This window comes from Amphiura filiformis, chromosome 4 (genome assembly GCF_039555335.1).
Source record: "Amphiura filiformis chromosome 4, Afil_fr2py, whole genome shotgun sequence".
NCBI classification, from domain to species: domain Eukaryota; kingdom Metazoa; phylum Echinodermata; class Ophiuroidea; order Amphilepidida; family Amphiuridae; genus Amphiura; species Amphiura filiformis.
The window spans coordinates 83,396,501-83,416,540 of NC_092631.1; the positions used below are offsets into that span (position 1 = coordinate 83,396,501).

The 20,040-nt window shown below is 37.1% G+C and overlaps 1 protein-coding gene across 1 annotated transcript in view; it reads right to left on the reverse strand.

The window, feature by feature from the left end:
* LOC140149594 (zinc finger ZZ-type and EF-hand domain-containing protein 1-like) overlaps positions 1-20,040 on the reverse strand; it is an 81,753-nt gene that overhangs the window by 56,295 nt on the left and 5,418 nt on the right. Inside the window, exons 2-16 of the mRNA XM_072171671.1 lie at positions 18,738-18,774; positions 17,047-17,128; positions 16,033-16,114; positions 15,284-15,355; positions 13,981-14,125; positions 13,732-13,796; positions 12,697-12,823; positions 10,115-10,214; positions 9,440-9,652; positions 8,837-8,968; positions 7,615-7,746; positions 7,320-7,436; positions 1,563-1,669; positions 1,033-1,113; positions 398-496 (exon numbers count right to left, since the gene is read on the reverse strand). Of these exons, the coding sequence (XP_072027772.1) occupies positions 398-496; positions 1,033-1,113; positions 1,563-1,669; positions 7,320-7,436; positions 7,615-7,746; positions 8,837-8,968; positions 9,440-9,652; positions 10,115-10,214; positions 12,697-12,823; positions 13,732-13,796; positions 13,981-14,125; positions 15,284-15,355; positions 16,033-16,114; positions 17,047-17,128; positions 18,738-18,774 (1,591 nt within the window). The remainder of the gene's footprint in view (positions 1-397; positions 497-1,032; positions 1,114-1,562; positions 1,670-7,319; positions 7,437-7,614; positions 7,747-8,836; positions 8,969-9,439; positions 9,653-10,114; positions 10,215-12,696; positions 12,824-13,731; positions 13,797-13,980; positions 14,126-15,283; positions 15,356-16,032; positions 16,115-17,046; positions 17,129-18,737; positions 18,775-20,040) is intronic.

Genomic DNA, 20,040 nt, shown 5'->3' on the forward strand with positions numbered 1-20,040 from the left:
AGCAGATAAGAAATGTCATGAATCACGGTACCCTTTTGAGCAAAGAATACAGTTTATGTAGCCAATGATAACATGGAGTCAACAGGTAAAACATTTGAACATATTGAACAAACACCTCCGCTATTTGGCACTTCATAATATAACAGTAATGGAAAGAAAATGCAATGTTTGTCACTTTTCAGGACTTAAGATTTGGTCAAATTGACAGTTGGCAAAGAAAACATCAATTTCATACACAAGACATATCCCAAGCTTGAGTGTGTCTTTCATGCAGATTTGTGTTGTGAGCTAAACAAGTGCATTTGTGTTAGCCTTGATGACGTGTAATTATTATAAACTGGGTCAGCCATAAACAAATGTCAGCTGTCCTTTGGATTTGGAAAGGTCTCTAGCTCACCTTGTGTATTCCAGTTGTCTGAGAGAACATTTTCAGGCAGAGATGCTTCATCTTTCTTGCCACCATCACATCCAGCCAAAGTCAGACTAAGAACACCACCTGCAAAAGAAATTAACAACCAGCAGTTTTGAAAAATCATTATTTTTTTCAAACATGTGGATAGAAATTGGTTGTTGTTGATTTGTTTTTGGTACCATTAAATTGAAGTTATATGTCAAATATTAACCCACCACATATCATTGCATTTTGAGTAACAAGAAAAGGAAAGATCATATAGAAGCTGAGCATATGTGATGCGATCAAGCCAAATCAGTCGGAACTCAGAAATATTGATTTTGAGATATAGCCAAAGAAAGGAAATATTTCCTTTTGTTTCCTCTTGTTTTGGAAAATCTTTAATTGCTCATATCTCTGGAACTGGTTGTTCAATTTCAATGGGGTTTTCTGCAAAATGCAGCTTTGTAAATCCTTTTTACTATCCTATAGGAAACTGAAAATTTAATATTTCCGAGTTCCGACTGATATTGCTTGATCGCATCAGATATATGAATGTATGTTTGGATGAGGACACATACATTAGATATCTTTGTGTAACTGCAGACAAATAGGAACTATGCATAGATATGTATGCTTACCGTATTTCTTAAGTAGCTTGTCAGCAACAGTTTCCAGGGATTTCAACACAGGAGAAGAAGGTAGCTGCTTTCCCATGTGAGCTGAAAGAACAATGGTATAATGTTAAACAGCAACTATTCACCCAGAATCCAAATTACACAAATGCTGTATTTTCATCTGAGATTTCTTGAGAGTGATGTCAGTACTTTGTCAGAGTTACTTCTCATGTGTACAGATGTACCAACTTTGATCGCATGTGTATAGCCAATTCTTTGAATCCGCTCTATTTTAGCACCCAGACTGATTCATTATTGAAGTAATTAAAAAAATACTCAAAATACCAGCATGATGAATGGTCAAGAAAATGGGATTCAAGAGCATTATATCCAGGTAAATTAAGCATGTGGTGAAATTGATCAATCTTAATTTTGGCACTTGAAAATCTTGGGGTGATTAGCTTATCCTTGAAAGTGATAAACTTCTTGGAGTATATTGTAAGACTTAACTATGTGTATGTACAATCAAAGTGATGAAACAATTCGCAAAGTACCTTGCATACAGTGGAGAGCTTTGAGTACACCCGGACAGCTTCCTCTGGCTAGAGCCAGCTCCAGCAAGATCTGTGTACCTTCCAATTCAACGTTACCACATTCATCTCTGAAATACAAATCAACCACAGATCAAATCATATAGTACACTAGCACTGGGTGATTAGGATGTACAGGTATTGGTCTATTCCAGTTGAAATCCATACACCCCATGTAGTAGACATGACCTTTATCTTCCACACAGGGAGTGTGGGGTTACCTGAATGGGTGACTCCATTCAAACTCTACACTCCCCGTGTGAAGATTAGTGTTATGTCTTCCATAGGGGATGTATGGATTTTAACTGGAATAGCTCATCTATCTTTCCCCAGAGTGGTCAATGCACATACATGTTGAAAAAACACATGTGCACTCAGCAGGTGCCAAGGTATATCTATTCTCAGATGAGAATGTACTTCTACATTTCATTCTGGACGCCTCACATGAATGCATTCAGAGAGTTATTACATTACCTGTGGAATGGCCTAGTATTACTGAGTCTATTACTCGTCAATGGTGTTACAGTCTCTACAGCAGAAGATCATCTCTTCTGAAGCAACTACCATATGCAGCAACATAATTTTTCTGCTCACATGCTTACTTGCACTTGTGGCCATGTATATTTCTATATTTCTCCATGTTTAATCTTGTCCTGAACAATGCATGGTTGAGTTTTATTATTGCATGCAAGTATGACATGATCTGTATATTTATTTTATGAACTCACACTTGTGATTACCGTACATATAGCAATCTTGTATGTTGATTGTTTTACATTAAGTATTCATGTGTAGAATAGGTTTGTACTTTACACTTTTGTACCAGTATTTATTTGTATTTTGATATTTTTAATATATATTGGGTGCACCTTGCCATGTCCATCCCTTCCCTAGCATGTTCTATGTATGATATGGACTAATACATGTTTGTTTTGCATCTTCGCATTCTGCAAAGTGTTTTATTGTGAACTTCATGAACATTGTTTATATGGACCCTTCAACAGATCTTCTGTCAGCAAAAGGGTGCACCTGAAATAAGAGGCGGGAAATCCTACCTACTACTAATGGTACGCAATTACAAGAGAACAACTGATTGTGATAAAATTATCACTCTAGATGTGGAGTAGGTTGTGGACCATTACTTTGCCACATATGATGGCACAAGGAAGACAGCTGAAATGTCCCAAATCCAATGCTCAACTTTGAGGGGATACATTGATGCCCACCAAAGATCCCCCAAACCAAATTCTATGTTGAACAGGCTTTTGCAATGGCAGCGCCAAAGGTATGGAACAGTACGCCATCTAGATTATGTGCTATAGAGGACTTAAACACCTTCAAAAAGGACTTAAAGACGCACCTGTTTAGTTCATGTTAGCTACACACACCATACTTTTGGTGCTGCTATTGCTATTGCATATGGAGTTTCTCTGTGCTGATATGTTTCTGCAATTATGTGTTTTTAAAGTTGTTTATAAATCATTTGTATATTATTGACTTTTATTGATTCTTAACATGATGTTTCATTGGTAAACCTATTTAAGTGTATATTTAGTGCATTTTAATTTTGTAGTTGACTTTTAACTTTGTTTAACATGTTATTCTCATGTAAATCTAAGGTATATTTTAATTTTTTTTAAAAACATGTTTAAGCTTGTTCAGTTTGTTTTACATTGTAAGGCGCTTTGTAAATTTTATTTATTATTATTATAAAGCTAGGAAAGTTGCAGAAGCTGAAAGATCACTCAAATCCATGGGATATGCACAACACATATTATTCACCATGGATCAAGAAAAGAAACTGTCTAATTAGCTGGCAAGGGCTGCTGATATTTACATCAGCCTATGTCTAAAAGAAATTTAAGAATTGGCCTATCAATGTGCCATCAGGTTCTACATCAATTCCCCAATCTTGGTCTGACAATCAATGTGCAGGTCAAGACTGGTTTACTGGATTTTCAAAGAGGAACCCTATTTCTATTAGCGCACCCAAAGCTACCAGCATAGAGCAAGCAACTACCTTCAATAAAACAAATGTGTCAAGAGCTTTTTTACAAAACTAGCCAGTGTTCTTGACAAGCATGAAATTGAACCTAAAGATATCTAGAATGTTGATGAAACAGACATCACTACTATACAGAAGCCACCAAAGGCTGTGGCTGGCACTGGAAAATGCACATTGGATCACTTACTTCAGTAGAAAGAGGAACACATGCTTCTGTCTGTACAGCTGGATCTGCATGTGATCAAAGGATTCCACTTTTTTGAGGGCACATGTGTGCATTACAGATACTATTTCATCAAGTGTGCTCCACCTGTTTCAGCAGGAAATGCTAATCAGTCTGGGTGTATGATTGCCCAAAACTTTCTCACATACCTACAGCAATTTACTGAGCATGCTCAACCATCACTGGAGAAACCACAAATCTAACTCAACTTTGCAAAAATGGAATCATCATGCTCTTATTCCCTCCACACTGTCCTCACAAAATACAACCATTAGATCTATCAGTATTCAGCCCATTCAAGAGAGGAACAGCAAAGTCCATCACAGTTTGAGGATATAGGCAGATAGGCAGCAAAGGCACAGAGTAAACAAACAAACGTATATAAGTTCAGCTTCTTCCCGCACACCATACTGGACTGGAATTCATTACCCTCATCATTACTCGATTGTAACAAACTGGAATCATTTACATCTGGTCTTAAAAACAAAAGTGTTAATTAAGTAGTGCAGTTCTTTTTGTAAGTTTAAGTAGCTTAAGTGTAATATTATTATTTGTCAGTTTTTGATCTGTGTCTGATGACCGGCGTCATGTCAGTATTGTTTTCTCAGTCAGATATTGCCTTGGCAACTTTACTGAGTATCCTAGTAGATGTAGATGTAACTGGATGAGGAACAACCCAGGCAAATCCATGACAATTTATGACATTCCCACGACAGTTTCGGTATTTTGTCCAGATACCCCTAACACCCAAAAATAACATCAATGGATTCCCAGAAGCAGGTATCATGTCATTCAACCAAGATATGTTTACTGATAATGACTTTGCCCCATCATCAGTCACTGACAGACAATGTTTAAGGTGATAATCTTCTCCTTGCTGTTAACAGAAATGGTGCACTGTCAGATGCTTGTGATAGAGAATACACATAACTACTCTGCTGTATGCTAATGAGTGGTGAGAAAATGACTGGTATTAGAATGAAAGAAACAAAAAGTAACAAAATATATCAGAGCCAAACTCCCATCTAACAAACCAGATAATATCGAGTCAGAACCTTTTTGCTCATTTACTTGCAATTCCAAAAGCTGTAAAAACTGCAATCACATGAAAGAAACCAATGTCTTCACCAGTCATGTTAGCAAACAACTTTTTCAATAAAACCGACCATCACTGGTTCGACCAGCAATGACGTTTACCTCATCGAAGGCTCCCTCTATAACATCCAATACGTTGGTGAAACCAGCAAAAAAATGCAGGACCGCATGAGGTCACCGTAAAGATATCAATTATAAACGCATAGACAAACACCATCCAGTTTCAATTAATTTCAATCAGCCCAAGCACACACTTTAAAGTTATCAGAATTTAACATGTTTTGAAAATCCAAACCAAACTCACACCGACAGAACCGTGAAAACTATTGGCAACACCAGTTGAAATCATTCAAACCACTGGGTCTACACTTCTGCATGTATATTAATTTGTTGAAGACTTAGCATCCAGCCGAAAGCTAAGATAAAAAAACTGGTTGTTTTTGCACTGTTTAAAAAAAATCTTTTAATATCAATATGATAGCACAATAAAACATTGTACATCTCAGCAATACAGATACTATTTCATCAAGTGTGCTCCACCTGTTTCAGCAGGAAATGATAATCAGTCTGGGTGTATGATTGCCCAAAACTTTCTCACATACCTACAGCAATTTTCTGAGCATGCTCAACCATCACTGGAGAAACCACAAATCTAACTCAACTTTGCAAAAATGGAATCATCATGCTCTTATTCCCTCCAAACTGTTCTCGCAAAATACAACCATTAGATCTATCAGTATTCAGCCCATTCAGGAGAGGAACAGCTAAGTCCATCACAGTTTGAGGACATAGGCAGATAGGCAGCAAAGGCACAGAGTAAACAAACAAACGTATATAAGTTCAGCTTCTTCCCGTGCACCATACTGGACTGGAATTCATTACCCTCATCATTACTCGATTGTAACAAACTGGAATCATTTACATCTGGTCTTAAAAACAAAAGTGTTAATTAAGTAGTGCAGTTCTGTTTGTAAGTTTAAGTAGCTTTAAGTGTAATTTTATTATTTGTCAGTTTTTGATCCGTGTCTGATGACCGGCGTCAGTATTGTTTTCTCAGTCAGATATTGCCTTGGCAACTTTACTGAGTATCCTAGTAGATGTAGATGTAACTGGATGAGGAACAACCCAGGCAAATCCATGACAATTTATGACATTCCCACGACAGTTTCGGTATTTTGTCCAGATACCAAAACACCCAAAAATAACATCAATGGATTCCCAGAAGCAGGTATCATGTCATTCAACCAAGATATGTTTACTGATAATGACTTTGCCCCATCATCAGTCACTGACAGACAATGTTGAAGGTGATAATCTTCTCTTTGCTGTTAACAGAAAAGGTGCACTGTCAGATGCTTTTGTGAATGAAATAGCTTGATAGAGGATTCACATAATAGCTGTGTGCTGATGAGTGGTGAGAAAATGACTAGTATTAGGTGCAAAGGTAACAAAATCTTTTAACCCCATGAGAACTACCTGCCGATTGGTCAAAAAAAAGTTTTCATTATCAATTGGCCCAATCAGCAACATTGTTAGAATAATTTCACCATGCAAAAAAATTGGGGTGAATTATTTGCAAAGCTCCATTCTGATTGGTAATTAAAGTGAAAATATCATGTAATTGACCAATCAGAGGCAATGTTAGATCAGCAGGGAGTGCTCAGGGGTTTAATATCAGAGCCAAACTACCATCTAACAAACTGGATAATATCGAGTCAGAACCTTTTGGCTCATTTACTTGCAATTCCAAAAGCTGTAAAAACTGCAATCACATGAAAGAAACCAATGTCTTCACCAGTCATGTTACCAAACAACTTTATCAATAAAACCGACCATCACTTGTTCGACCAGCAATGTCGTTTACCTCATCGAATGCTCCCTCTGTAACATCCAATACGTTGGTGAAACCAGCAAAGTGCAGGACCACATAAGGTCACCGTAGTGATATCAATTATAAACGCATAGACAAACACCACCAAGTTGCAATTAATTTCAATCAGCCCAAGCACACACTTGATCACTTTAAAGTTATCAGAATTTAACATGTTTTGAAAATCCAAACCAAACTCACACAGACAGAAAACTATTGGCAACACCAGTTAAAATCATTCAAACCACTGGGCCTACACTTCTGCATGTATATTAATTTGTTGAAGGCTTAACGCCCAGCCAAAAGCTAAGATAAAAAAACTGGTTGTTTTTGCACTGTTTAAAATAAAATCTTTTAATATCAATATGATAGCACAATAAAACATTGTACATCTCAGCAATTAGTAGTAGGTTCATGTCTGAGATTATCTATAACTGTCTAAATTGTTCTGTTTTCTTCTCATATGTTCCAGATAGCTGCGGCACTAAAATGAATTTGATATTACATTATAATTGTATCAATTCTTACCTTGCAACTGAATTCAAGAATGTCTCCATCTCATCCAGGACATGTGGGCTCAGAAATGAATGCTTACTGCCGGCTGATTGACTCAATGATAGCGGTGGCATATTTGACAAGGCCGTCCTGTAGGGATTCAAATGTAAATATATAAATAAAATGTTTTTAGTTCATTTTTTTATAAATACATGGAATAATATGTGCTTACTCAGAGTGATACAACATAGATCACGCATCCTTGCATATACATGTAGTAAACATGGTCAATGTCATCAAAAGCTTTCTAACAGTCTCTACTACTTACTTAGTGTGGTGCAGTATTGCATGTCTAAGGTGTGGTGCTGTAGGTATGGTAGCTGTAGCAGTTGATGCTAATACGGACAGATACCAGACAGCTGATGCATCTTTCACTCCAATCTCTGACAGCTGGATCACCCTGTAGAAATGAGACAACAAGAAAATTGTGGGAGTACTGTAGGAAAGGTTGGCAGATGATGTTGTTTATTTTTGAGCGCTACTGGTTATGTGCTCAGTGGAAACAGATCGGTTCTGAGTGATGCGAAGTGGACACCCGGCAACCGCCAAACACCTCCAGATGTTTTTGATGAGGTTCGACAACAGACATTAAAAGCAGATTGGGGTCAGGAAAACATTTTCATTACTTTTGGTACACACCACAACCCTTATTTTAAGCATCGGTAGAAACATGCTGGTTGTGTAGGTGAATGGGATTGTGGGTTACCACATACTACTGGGTAAAACTACAGAGTGCTAAGTATAAACATGCAGTATGAGAGATGACACTCCCATAACAAAACTGATGCCATTGCAATTTTAAAACCAAATGCTGGTAGCATTTGCAGTCGCTACCAGCATTCAGTCGTGGCTAGCGACGTAGCGGCAATGTTTCTTCAAGTCAAATGCATGCGACTTATAACGCTAGGGCATGCTAGCGACTTATCAATCAGATATCCGCAATCACTTTTCCGATAAGCCACGGAAAAATAACAAAAAAAAACGCTACACTCCTTGTGATTGTCTAGTATGACATTGTCAGTCACATCATATACTGACCTATAAGAAAATGGACAAAAGTGTTTCACATACAGAGCTATAAAATATTGGTGTTAGATTTAGCCTCAAAATGAGTTTTCCTGAAAGGGTATTTTTACAAAGAAGATACTTGAAAGTTTTAATTTTGGTGAATTCTACATACCAATCTTTCAAGTAACACTGTGAAACATGGTATTAAAGTTATTGCTCTATGTGTGAAATGATTTTGTTTAAATGGTATTAAACTTATAACTCTGTTTGTGATGTGACAGACGATATGCCGTTAGGTTATTCATATTAGCTATTTGTGTATACATCCCAACAAAAGCAAGCAATCACAAAAGAAAGCTACCAGTAGTCCAGCTTGACACTAAGACCAAACACACAATTTGCTGTAAGAAAACATCTAGTTTCACATTACTTTGTCTACAATGTAAATTTACAATAAATAATATATTTTTCTGTCAATTTACCTGGAGCCTAAAGCCTTGATACCATGGACACGCACATCACAGCCATCACTATGACAACGCTTGATGTTGATTTGAATATATGGATTGGTGATGTGTACATTGTCAAGTAAGACTACATCTCCTGTGATATGACTGAAAATTAAAAACATGATTTACCATTAGTCATAAGATGATTAGGGTTAATCTAATTCAGGGCATATAAATAATGACCATGCCCTCAATTCAAATTTATGAACCCAATTCATGCATACCCAAATATTTGGTGATTGTTAATAGACAAATAATGACAAAAATAACATGTACTCATCTTTAAAACCATTCACTTTCCTACTTTTTTCTTCTACATGATAAAACTACTAGTAAATGATGACAAAATATCACTCATTTGTGTCTGTATGAATTAAACTTTTTGATACTTTTAGTGATACAATGAGAGTGATTAAAATGCTCTGAGCTTCCACATAATTTGTATATATAATATACATATCTCATATTGCTGAAATAGAGACAGCATCCTTTTGACCTAGTAATTATTTTGCTCTTAAATATTACCTATTTCTGGTATCTTAATTCAAAATAACCCACTAACTTATCCCTACTTACAATGGTATCCGTACATCCCTGATTTCTTGGAAAGATGACACGGATCGTCCTGTTAACACTGTGATAAGCTGAGGCATGTAGCTCTGATCTTGACGAGCTACTGATATCGACAGATGTTTTAAGGACACGCCACTTTTCAACCTGAGACGAATCCAGTGGGATCTTGCTGCCCCGTCTGATTGCCAAAAGGAACCACTGTCTCCATCTGTTAATCTGTAAGATGATAGGTTTCAAAAATAGTTAGAGTCAAATATGAAATCACCACAACATATTGCAGCAAACTGTCTGAGGCTTCATTTACAACATGATCAAAATGACTTTAGCTGGAAATCTCAGAGTGTTGACTCTCTTCATGCCGATGTTGACTACAGAATACAGATGACAAGTTACAAAAATAATTCAAAAATTTCAGAATTGTAAATTTTCATGGCCAAAATTGGAATCAGCAAGAAAAATGCATTAGAACAAGTACTAACAAGCCTAGTATTGGTTCAGTGGTTCTTAAGATAGATCTTGATATTTTAAGAAAATATCTCAAAACTTGGGACATATATTGAAGCCCATGACCAGCATGCAGAACATTAAAGTGCAATTTATTAATACAAGTGTTTGTGGATTAACATCTAGGCCTCTTTTTTCCTTTCTTTTTTATTAGTCTGTATTGTAACACCTTACCTGTGTGCTTGTTTGCTGTTGGATGACACTTGGATAGTCTTGTAGCATTTGCTGATCAGTTTCACTTCACCACCTTCACTTTCAGCAGTTTCCTTCCTTGCTGTAACAGATAAATCATATCAAAATATAACTTGTTTGAAATTAAACTACATGTAGAGGCACATAATGTACGATGAAATTCTCTCTACCAGGGCTGGCTGTAATATACAGGGAGACAGGGATTGGTAGCCATGAACAGATGCTGTTTCCATGCTTTTCTGATTATACAGGGTGTCCCAGAAAAAATTACCGAGCAAATATAATCGAACGTAAGTCGAGATATAGACATCATAATCACAAATTTTAAAATGTAGCGCATAGCTTAGTTTCTTGTGCACTACATACGAACATTTTATTTGATTTGGTTGACTGGTTGCGAAGAAATGAACGATTTCATAAGGCGTGCATCAATTCAGTTCATTCCAAGTTTGATCAACAGGCACTTTTTCATACTCGCTCACCGCTTCCTAAAGTTTGTGTATTATCATTAAATTTAGTCCATATTATCTATTTTATAATCGGACGGTGTTATGTCATTCATGTTTTCACTGAAGATGAATAACAGTTTGTCCGAGAAAACTTTGGTTTCTGCAATTGGAAGCTTTCCAACTTCAATTCTTTAAGTTCTGCAAATATGTTATATTTTAACTTTCCAAAGAACATTTGACCCAAGAATAACAATGATCATGTGCTTACAGCTTTACGTGTGATTTTTGATACCATGCAATATTAATGTTGACATTTTAAAAGATTTAAACTTTGCATTACAATTTCTTGGAAATATTCCAAAAACATTAATGTGTGTGAGAATTTTTTTAAGCCAGCTGGAATTCTTTATGCAATAATTCTTTATGTAACAATTACGTCGTATATCAACATTAACCAAAAAATATTTTTACAAGTACAGAGCATTATCTTACATGCAAGCTTTAATTTTCAATATCGTGCAGGTTTTCAAATTTGAAAAAACCTAATTAAATGTTTTGCAAGAAACAGATTGTTTAAAAAGAACAAAAAGGTTTTCACAGAACAAAATATGAAGCACATTGACAGTTTAAATCACTAGTGCGCATTATGTTGTGAATGATCTTTCTTTCAAACTTGGAATGAAGTGAATTGACGCATGCCTTGCGTAATCGCTCATTTCTTCGCAATTAGTCAACCGATTCCAGTAAAATTGGCGTATAAGATGCAGAATAAGATGGGCTATCCGCTGATGTTTAGATTTTTGGATTCTGATGTCTATTTCTCGACTTACGTCCAAGTTCATTCACCCGGTAATTTTTTCTGGGACACCCTGTATTGCCTGTTTATAACATCCACAGTTTGTCCATAGTGACAAGAAATTGTGTATGCACAAAGAAGTCAAAAATGAATGATATTTGAGACTTACAGAAGGAGTTTACTTGAGTTATTGAATCAAACACATGAGATTACGATGCAATTGATCTTTTAGGTTAAATATACAAAAAGACCACAGATGGAAATTGTCTTATGCTTTCACCAGCGGGATCATCAGTTGATTGTCACCTATCTTGGGGAGTTTCGGCCCTCTTGTAATCAAGGCTCCCTCGAGGTAGGGCCGGCAGTGAAAAAAAAACACCACCTCCCGCTGGTGAGCTACTAATAAAACTAAAATTATGCTTCTAGCATCTGCTGCTAAATAAATAATCTGCTTCTCAGAAAATGAAACAGGCACATGTTTATTGCTTATTAATAAATCAGCCAAACTATGTGAAGCTGCATGGAATACAGATTGTCTTTATTTCAGGAACTTGCACAGGGTCCAGGACAAAATGTATACAATCACATGACTTTTTTGGGTTGATAGACCTCTATGGACTAGGTAAACCCAAGAAGGCCTACTACGTGAAACTTATTTCTATTAGGGTCCTTGGGACAGGTTGTACAAACAGCCAGGTGTTATCCTGATCAGAACTGACTGTGAGGACTTTGATATCCACTGCATCTGCCTCACAATTCAAATGGAGTTATAATAGAGATAGTGGGTTATTTTTCCCCCACTGGGACTAGAACCATGAACCTCTTGCACCACAATCAAAGACCTTTACCACTAGGCCACAATGCTCATGACCAAATGGTGTACAAAGTCTGGACACAATGTATCCCACTCCTAAATCGTACATCTCAATAAAACAACATGTACTTAACATTAAGAATGCCTAACATGTTGCGATCTGTTTCAATTGGACCGACTACAAAACTGATAAGCATTGTCATTAACAGTTTGTATTTTCAGTGGAAAAATGGCTAGTTCTTGAATTTGAACAGTTATCCAATCAGACAATGTCAGACTCTCTCATTCACTCTGTTCACTTTACTGAGCTATTCCAGTTGTGATCCATACACAACCTATGGAAGACATGACCTTAATCTTACACACAGGCAGTATAGATTTCAAATCGGGTTACCTGAATGGATGATTCCATTTGAAATCTACACACCCTGTGCAGGAGACTAATGTCATGTCTTCCATAGGGGGTGTATGGATTTCAAATGCAATAGTCTATTGTTGTCCCTACCTGATTGTTTCTGTTTGATTTCAAAGTGATGTTTGAGTACTGTGAGACGCATTCCAGTGCTGTTGTTAAACCCATCCAGAGTTACAAATGGCAGAGATGTGCTGGGGGCACGATTTCTTAGCAAGTACTGAAAGAGAAAAAACAATGTAAATAGTACCATATTCCTGAATTTGTTGTCATGGATGTACACCCTGTCAGCACCCTCCATTGGACTATAAAAGCCAAGTTTGTTGCATGCACATTTTGTTTTTGGAGTAATTGTACCCCATTTTGTTTATTTTTTATTTTAAAAAATCCAGTAAAACTATTATTTTCATGCAAAAAAACCCCAAAATTAAAAGATTGAGGAAAAACATTCAAAAAAAAAAAAATCAATAAAAATCAACCCTTACAGATACAATTTTTGTAAAAATCTATTTTATTTGACCGATGTCCTGCTAGGACACAACTTTTCGACTGACTCAAAAATCCCACAAAATAGGGTCACATTTTTTGTTGTTTTGTTTTCATACATAATTTTTATATATTATTTGGTAAAAAATTCGCAAAAATATTTTGCCTCTGATATATTGAACAAAACAAACCTGATAAATCATTGCTTACCATCATACATTTAATATTTGCCTCTGTGAAGTGGCTGGAGTTCATTTTGGAAGGTCATTTCAAAATTTTCTGAGAAAAATGCTCCATTTTCATTTCTCCAGACAGTAGCATCAGTGTTTGATACACATACGATCAAAGGTGGTGCATCTGTAGTGCACAATGCGATGCAAAGTGACTACGACCTACAGATACACTGCTTTTGATCACATGTATTACACACAGACACTACTGCCTTGCTGAAAAAAATGGACTGTAGAGATTGTTCACAGAAAATCTCTATAAAATGACATCCAAAATAAACTCCAAACACTTCACCAGGGGAAAATATCAACTCTATTTTCTGGGCTTTTAAATTTGCTTTTAGAACGTGAGAAAATAAAATTCTCCCAAATACCCTGCTATGCAGCACCCAATTTTGAAACAAACTCTTACCTTCCTTATTCTTTTGCCATGCTGTGGGACTCTCACTTGCTCTATAGAGTACACATCCAATAAGCCTGAAACACACGCAATAATACAATAGGATTCAATCTAAAGAGACTTGAAGATTGGAAAAGAGTCTACACACAACCAGAAACAGTTTTCTGAGAAAGTGGATCTGATGAAGTCCTCTGATGTGATGTACAAAATATTATTTATTATAGGTAAAAACTGACTGGATTTGTCACTTGTTGTACATACCTGGTGTAAGACTGCATGCCTGTAGAGATCTGATCACATGTGATAATTCGCCTTTAAGATTTGCGCCATTAGATGACTTGAGGGCATCTAGCATGGATTCCACATCAGCCTGACCCTCACCATCAACATCAAATTGATCAAAGGCCTGAGAAGAACCAAACAACAATGTTTTATAAAATGCAGGGTCAAAGTACAGGCAGGACAGGCCCAACCATTAGGCAAACTAGACAGTCGCCTAGGGGGAGGTCATGGTACAGATAGGACCTGCCCAACCATTATTGGAACTAGATAGTCACTATAGGGGAGGTCAAGGTACAGGCAGGACAGGCCCAACCATTAGGCAAACTAGACAGTCGCCTAGGGGGATGTCAGGGTACAGGTAGGACCTGCCCAACCATTATTGGAACTAGATAGTCATTATAGGGGAGGTCAAGGTACAGGCAGGGCAGGCTCAACCATTAGGCAATCTAGACAGTCGCCTAGGGCGAGAGGCTATGGGGCACCAAAAATGTGGGAAAAAAAATGATTTAAATCATAAATAAATAAAATATGCATTGAAAGAGTCAATATTTTTGCATGTTTCTTGCCCATTTCAAGAAAAATAGTCATTATGAAACCATGCACGGCCAAAATGTACCTTGATTAGGACCAATTTAGTAATATTTGTGCAAATTTTTTCAAGTGCAATTTATACAGGAAGAGTCAATTATGTTACACCCTTGTCTTCCAAGCAGAAGGAAAGCACTCTGTTCTTGGACATACAAGTCTATTTTTCTTTCCTGAATTACCATTTGCCTGCTTGAATTATTTGTATTTTGGTAATTCAAATAAATATTATTACTATTTTAGTGAAACATGTCACTGTTCCCATTTTGATTATAAATTTCTTTATCTAATTTTGTCTACAATAGTGGAGCTCTTAGGCTTTGAACATATATGTTCACAGATGCCCATATCTGTTCCACACTAACCATGCTAACAAACTACAAACTACTACTGTTGGCAGAATCCGGTGGCACACCTGGTGCAACAGCATTGCATAGTGGGGTATTATGGATATCTTCTTTGGGACTGCATTTTAGGAAGATTGGGGGATTCCAGTTGAAATCCATATATACCTAATATGGAAGACATGACCTTAATCTCCCACACAGGGGGTGTAGATTTCAAATGTTGTTGCCCGTTCAGGTAACCCCATTTGAAATTTGCACTTCCTGTGTGGAAGATTATGGTCATATCTTCCATATGAGGTGTATGGATTTCAACTGGAATAGCCCGTTGCATGTGTCACACATACTCTTACCTGCATACATTCATCTCTACCTACTGATCTGTTCATCAACACATCACAGAATTGAGACAGTGATATAGTAGCCTGATAAAATAAACAAATTGTTTACATGTATGTTATACCGGTACCAGTTGTATATCCCATTGATTTTACAAAGTTTACATTCTTACCACTGCAATATTTCAATTTAACCCACTTGCACATTGGCAGTATACTTGTATTATATATTACACACAACTATTGACTGCTGGAGACCGAATATCAAGGGATAATAGTAGACCTGCATAATGTGACCTGATCTGGTCCACTCAGGCCAAAGTCGGGAATGTTGAAAAATGAGTTACTACCATTACCGACTTGCTCAGTACATACACCTACTGATGTTTAATAATACGGTCCCTTGAATACTTGGCTGCAAAGTTATGAACCTTTTATGTCCATTTTCTTATGTTTTTTATTGTTTTTCTCCTCACTTTTTGCCTGTATCTCAGTTTCATTATTGCCAACTTTAGCCTGATTTGATCAGATCTGGTCACCTCTGCTCTCCAGAGTCACTGAGGGGAATAGAATGGGTCATTTCCTGAATAAAGAGGGTCAATAATTCTTTTATACAACATATACAATATACTGTTCTACATTAGGAATTGAGACACAAACATACGCACCAACACAAATGATTCCTCATACATATCTTTTATGCAAGAAGACATTAATCATAGATTGTGCACATTTGACCTTTTGACCCTTGACCCTGTTCTCACCTCATGTCGTTGAATTCTTTCCTCTAGCCACCTTAATAAATGTCCATGATGTTGTTGTACTACTGTCTCTGGGATATCATCTCTACACAAACAAGACAAAATAATGTATTTATCATAGAAAATTGATCTAATAAGTATAAAATCTATTACCAAGTATTAGAATTGGTTCAAGTCCTACAGGGTGACAACATTATAGTGTACATCATGTCAGTATTTAGATTGCAAATATCCTAACAGTCAGGGACAGTCAGGGTTTAACAGACTATTCTCTTCACAACTGACTATGAGCTACAAGTATGGCTCCCTGTACACTGGATGGCTTCAGCGTTCGATTTACTTGGTGTAGCAGAGCAAAATGCTACCAATTTTTTCAGCTTGTATAGCAATTTTTACCATGTAAAAATATGCTTATATCATTGGAACTGATCAAACCCTGGATTGCTTAAACAGCTCATCCACATGAAGTACTCCCATGATTCATTTACCCAAATCTAAATGCACCATAAAGAAAGTGGATACATGAATTTATTAATCTATAGATGGTACTTGGTTAAATTCCCTCAAAATATGAAGCAAATTGTTCACCTTCCCAATGGAATTCAGCAAAAAGAACAGTTTGCACCATCTGTGATATTTTTTTAATGTGTTATATGGTAAAGAGGTAAAGCTCAATAGGATCCGATAGGATTCAATTGCAATTACCATAACTTACTTTCTACTTGGTAACTTTACATCTCAGATACATGTAGTGTGTACAGAAATCTTTTTATAAATCACTTCATAAGCTAGCACCTCCAATTTTGTAAAATGTTAATACTCTTCTATGATTTCTTTGCTCAAGGACATGTCTAATGGGGACAAGTGAACATCTAAAGCAGTAATGTTAACTTTCAGTTGTTCAAACCACCATTTTGAGCAAACTCGTAATGGATATTAGTCACATTAAGCACTACAGCTTTGCAACCTCCTACATTTGTGTATGATAGCTACCAAGTTCCAACCCTCTCTACTTACTTGATTTTGGCTGCAGCATCCCGTAGCATCCCATGGTCAAACAAGTGGTTCAGGTCTAGGTCTATCACTTCACTCTCTGCTTCTGAGATTAAGAAAATAAACAAATGACCTTACATATATGACCCCAAATCTAAAGGGAAGACAAGGTAAAGGTAAACTGGGTGGTCACACTTTTCAGAATCAGAGTCACCATCCCGCTTTCATCAGTACAGTAGCGATTAGGCCAGACTCTAGATTAAATCCTTCAGTCATCTACACTGCGCAGTGACAACTAGCTTGAAGTGACAACTGAAAATGTTACTGTTTGTATGTTGTCAGACTCATGAAAATATTCTCACATAGCACCACCAGTGGCATAGCCAGGGGGCAATCTACCCCAAAGAAATTTCCAGGGATGAAAATGGGGATGGCAAAGAGTAAAGCGTCATTAAAATGACTAATAAAAATGGGACAAAAAGTTGACAAACAGGGACAAAAATTTTGACTTTGCCCTCTCACACTAAAAAACTTGATATGCTGCTGAGCGCGACTCACTATCGGCGCAAATGTACAGTGCCTTTGTCAAGGTCAAGTGCCTGCTCAAGGACACAAAATGATCTTTATAATTTAAAGTCCTCTGCTCTGCCACTAAATTGTCTAAAAGTCTGCACACATACACACATTTGTATCATCACCTTCCAATGGACATCAAACTTGTATCCTCACTCTGAAAGGTGATGTGTTATCCTAGGAATGCCCAAGACAATGGGGTATTCCATTTAAAATCCCCCCCCCCCCGTGGAGTCTGCCACAGAGGGAGTATGAATTTTGAATAGAATACACAATTGGGTAACTCCCATTTGAAATACTTACTCCAGTTGTGGAAGATATAGGTAAAGCCATAATACAGGGGGAGCAAGGGCTTAGGCACCTAGCTGTGTAGGGAGTGTTTTACACACCTAAATTTGTATACACACCCAGTTTTTGTCCACATGGCCTATACTTTGTACACAAATCTTAAATCGACACACCCAGTTTTTTGAATTTACACACCCTAACTTTCAAATCCTGCTTAAGTCCCTGAGGGGGAGTATGGGTTTCAAAATGATTATCTCTGACCAATTACATTTGAAAAACATACTCCCCTTGTGAAAGATATTTCCAAAATCTTCCACAGGGGTAGTGTGGATTTCAACTGGAATAGCCCAATGTCCTTGGAATAATTGAACAGCATTGTGTGCATGTGTGCAATATCGTACTTAGATCTATCTCTCTTGCACAATGTTACGCTATACACGTAGCTTACTTCTGAGGACACAGGTATGGTCCTTAGACAGCACCAGTGGGTATGGGTCATGGACTCTGGGTACCCTAGGTCCTCAAAATATTTGTCATAAACCAACAATACACAGTCACACACACCCTATTTGGAACCACCAAAACAAAAACTCGATCCACCATGCAAAGTTTATACTATGTACCTGCGCCCGTCCTACGGACACACACATTCAGTTTTTCACCTTACTGTGTTTAACTGTTTATACTGTGTGGTAGCGTTTTTTTGTTGCTGTTGTTGATCTTGTGACAGAAACATCCATGGTTCCTGTGCTTGCAGTTGCTCAGAGATTTCTCATGTGTGAGTCTTTGTTTGCTGTGGTTTACAAAAGCACACACCACATACCCACACACATTTATTGTTACTGATCACTAACCTGGTGGTGATTCATTGGAGTCTTTTGCTTCATCACGCTGCATGGAAAGAAAATAAAAACAAAACTTGTTTGTATTAAGACTGGAAGGAAAATATAAATGTCTTTTAAGACATTTAAAGTTAAAGTAACACATTGGTTGCAATTAAAATTGCAACCAATGTGTTACTTTAACTTTCTCCCTGTTTGTGTATTTGCTTAATGTAATTAAGTCTGCACAAAAAGTAACACAGCTGTTAATACATTTGTAGATATGCCTATAGCTTCAGAACTATTTATTGTATTCACAATGTTTTGACATGGATCAAAGGATGGTGTATTTACGCGCATTTTGCGAAATTGCATGGGTGTGAATTTGAAAGGGTGTGAATTTGAAAGGGTGCGAACCATCCAGCATTCATCAGTGACACAGGTTTCTAAGTGAGTATTTTACTAGATATTCTAATGCAAATTTGCCAAAATAAAACCTTGGAAGTTGGAGACACACTACTGGAGTATCTACAACTTGAGAACAAGTCCTCCTCAAATGTTCGAAATTTGTAGTTACTACAACTACTGAGTTCTAGGACTAGTGAATACAGGTAGACGTTCGCTTTTCGTATCCCTTTCCTTTTCGTATCTCTTTCCTTCCATCCGGGCCCTACTCTGCCATGTTTGGCTGAGTAATGGTACATGAACACAGCCTTTTGTGCCACTGCCCATGTATTAGTCATTGTGTAAGCTGTGTTTATACTCATGTTTACACATCATCAGACTGATTCATTGTCGTTTACAACTTCAGAAGTTATGTGTGTAATTTTAGAGAACGTTGACCGACAGAGGGTGTCAAATAGGCCTACGACAATGTGTCGCTTGTGAAAAACAGCAAATCATGGGCATGCTCAGCAATCAGCATGTAAATATGACGGTGATTTAGTACACAGATCATGCATGCCATTCAGTTTTCTGCAAAAGCGATTGAGTATAAATGCATCTTTAGAAATGACCGGCGATTGTGTGTTCTCCAGTGGGTTTTATCATGTTTATTAGCTACCTGACACACATTTGTATGTCATTTGTATTGGTTCGATCAAGCATTGAAATGCTTTCAACTTTTGTACTGGATTGTTCAAGCATGCTCCCGGTGTTGTCACTTCCTATTTAAAGGCATAACACATGATCGTTCCCAAAGTCAAAAATACCCCCCTATTTTGCGCAGTGTGTTATTTCCTTGGGCTTGAGAAAGGGGTTTATAAGGGATTTATAACCACTTTTTAATAACCTAACCAAAACTATCGGTATTGACTCTCGTCACGTATTATTATCA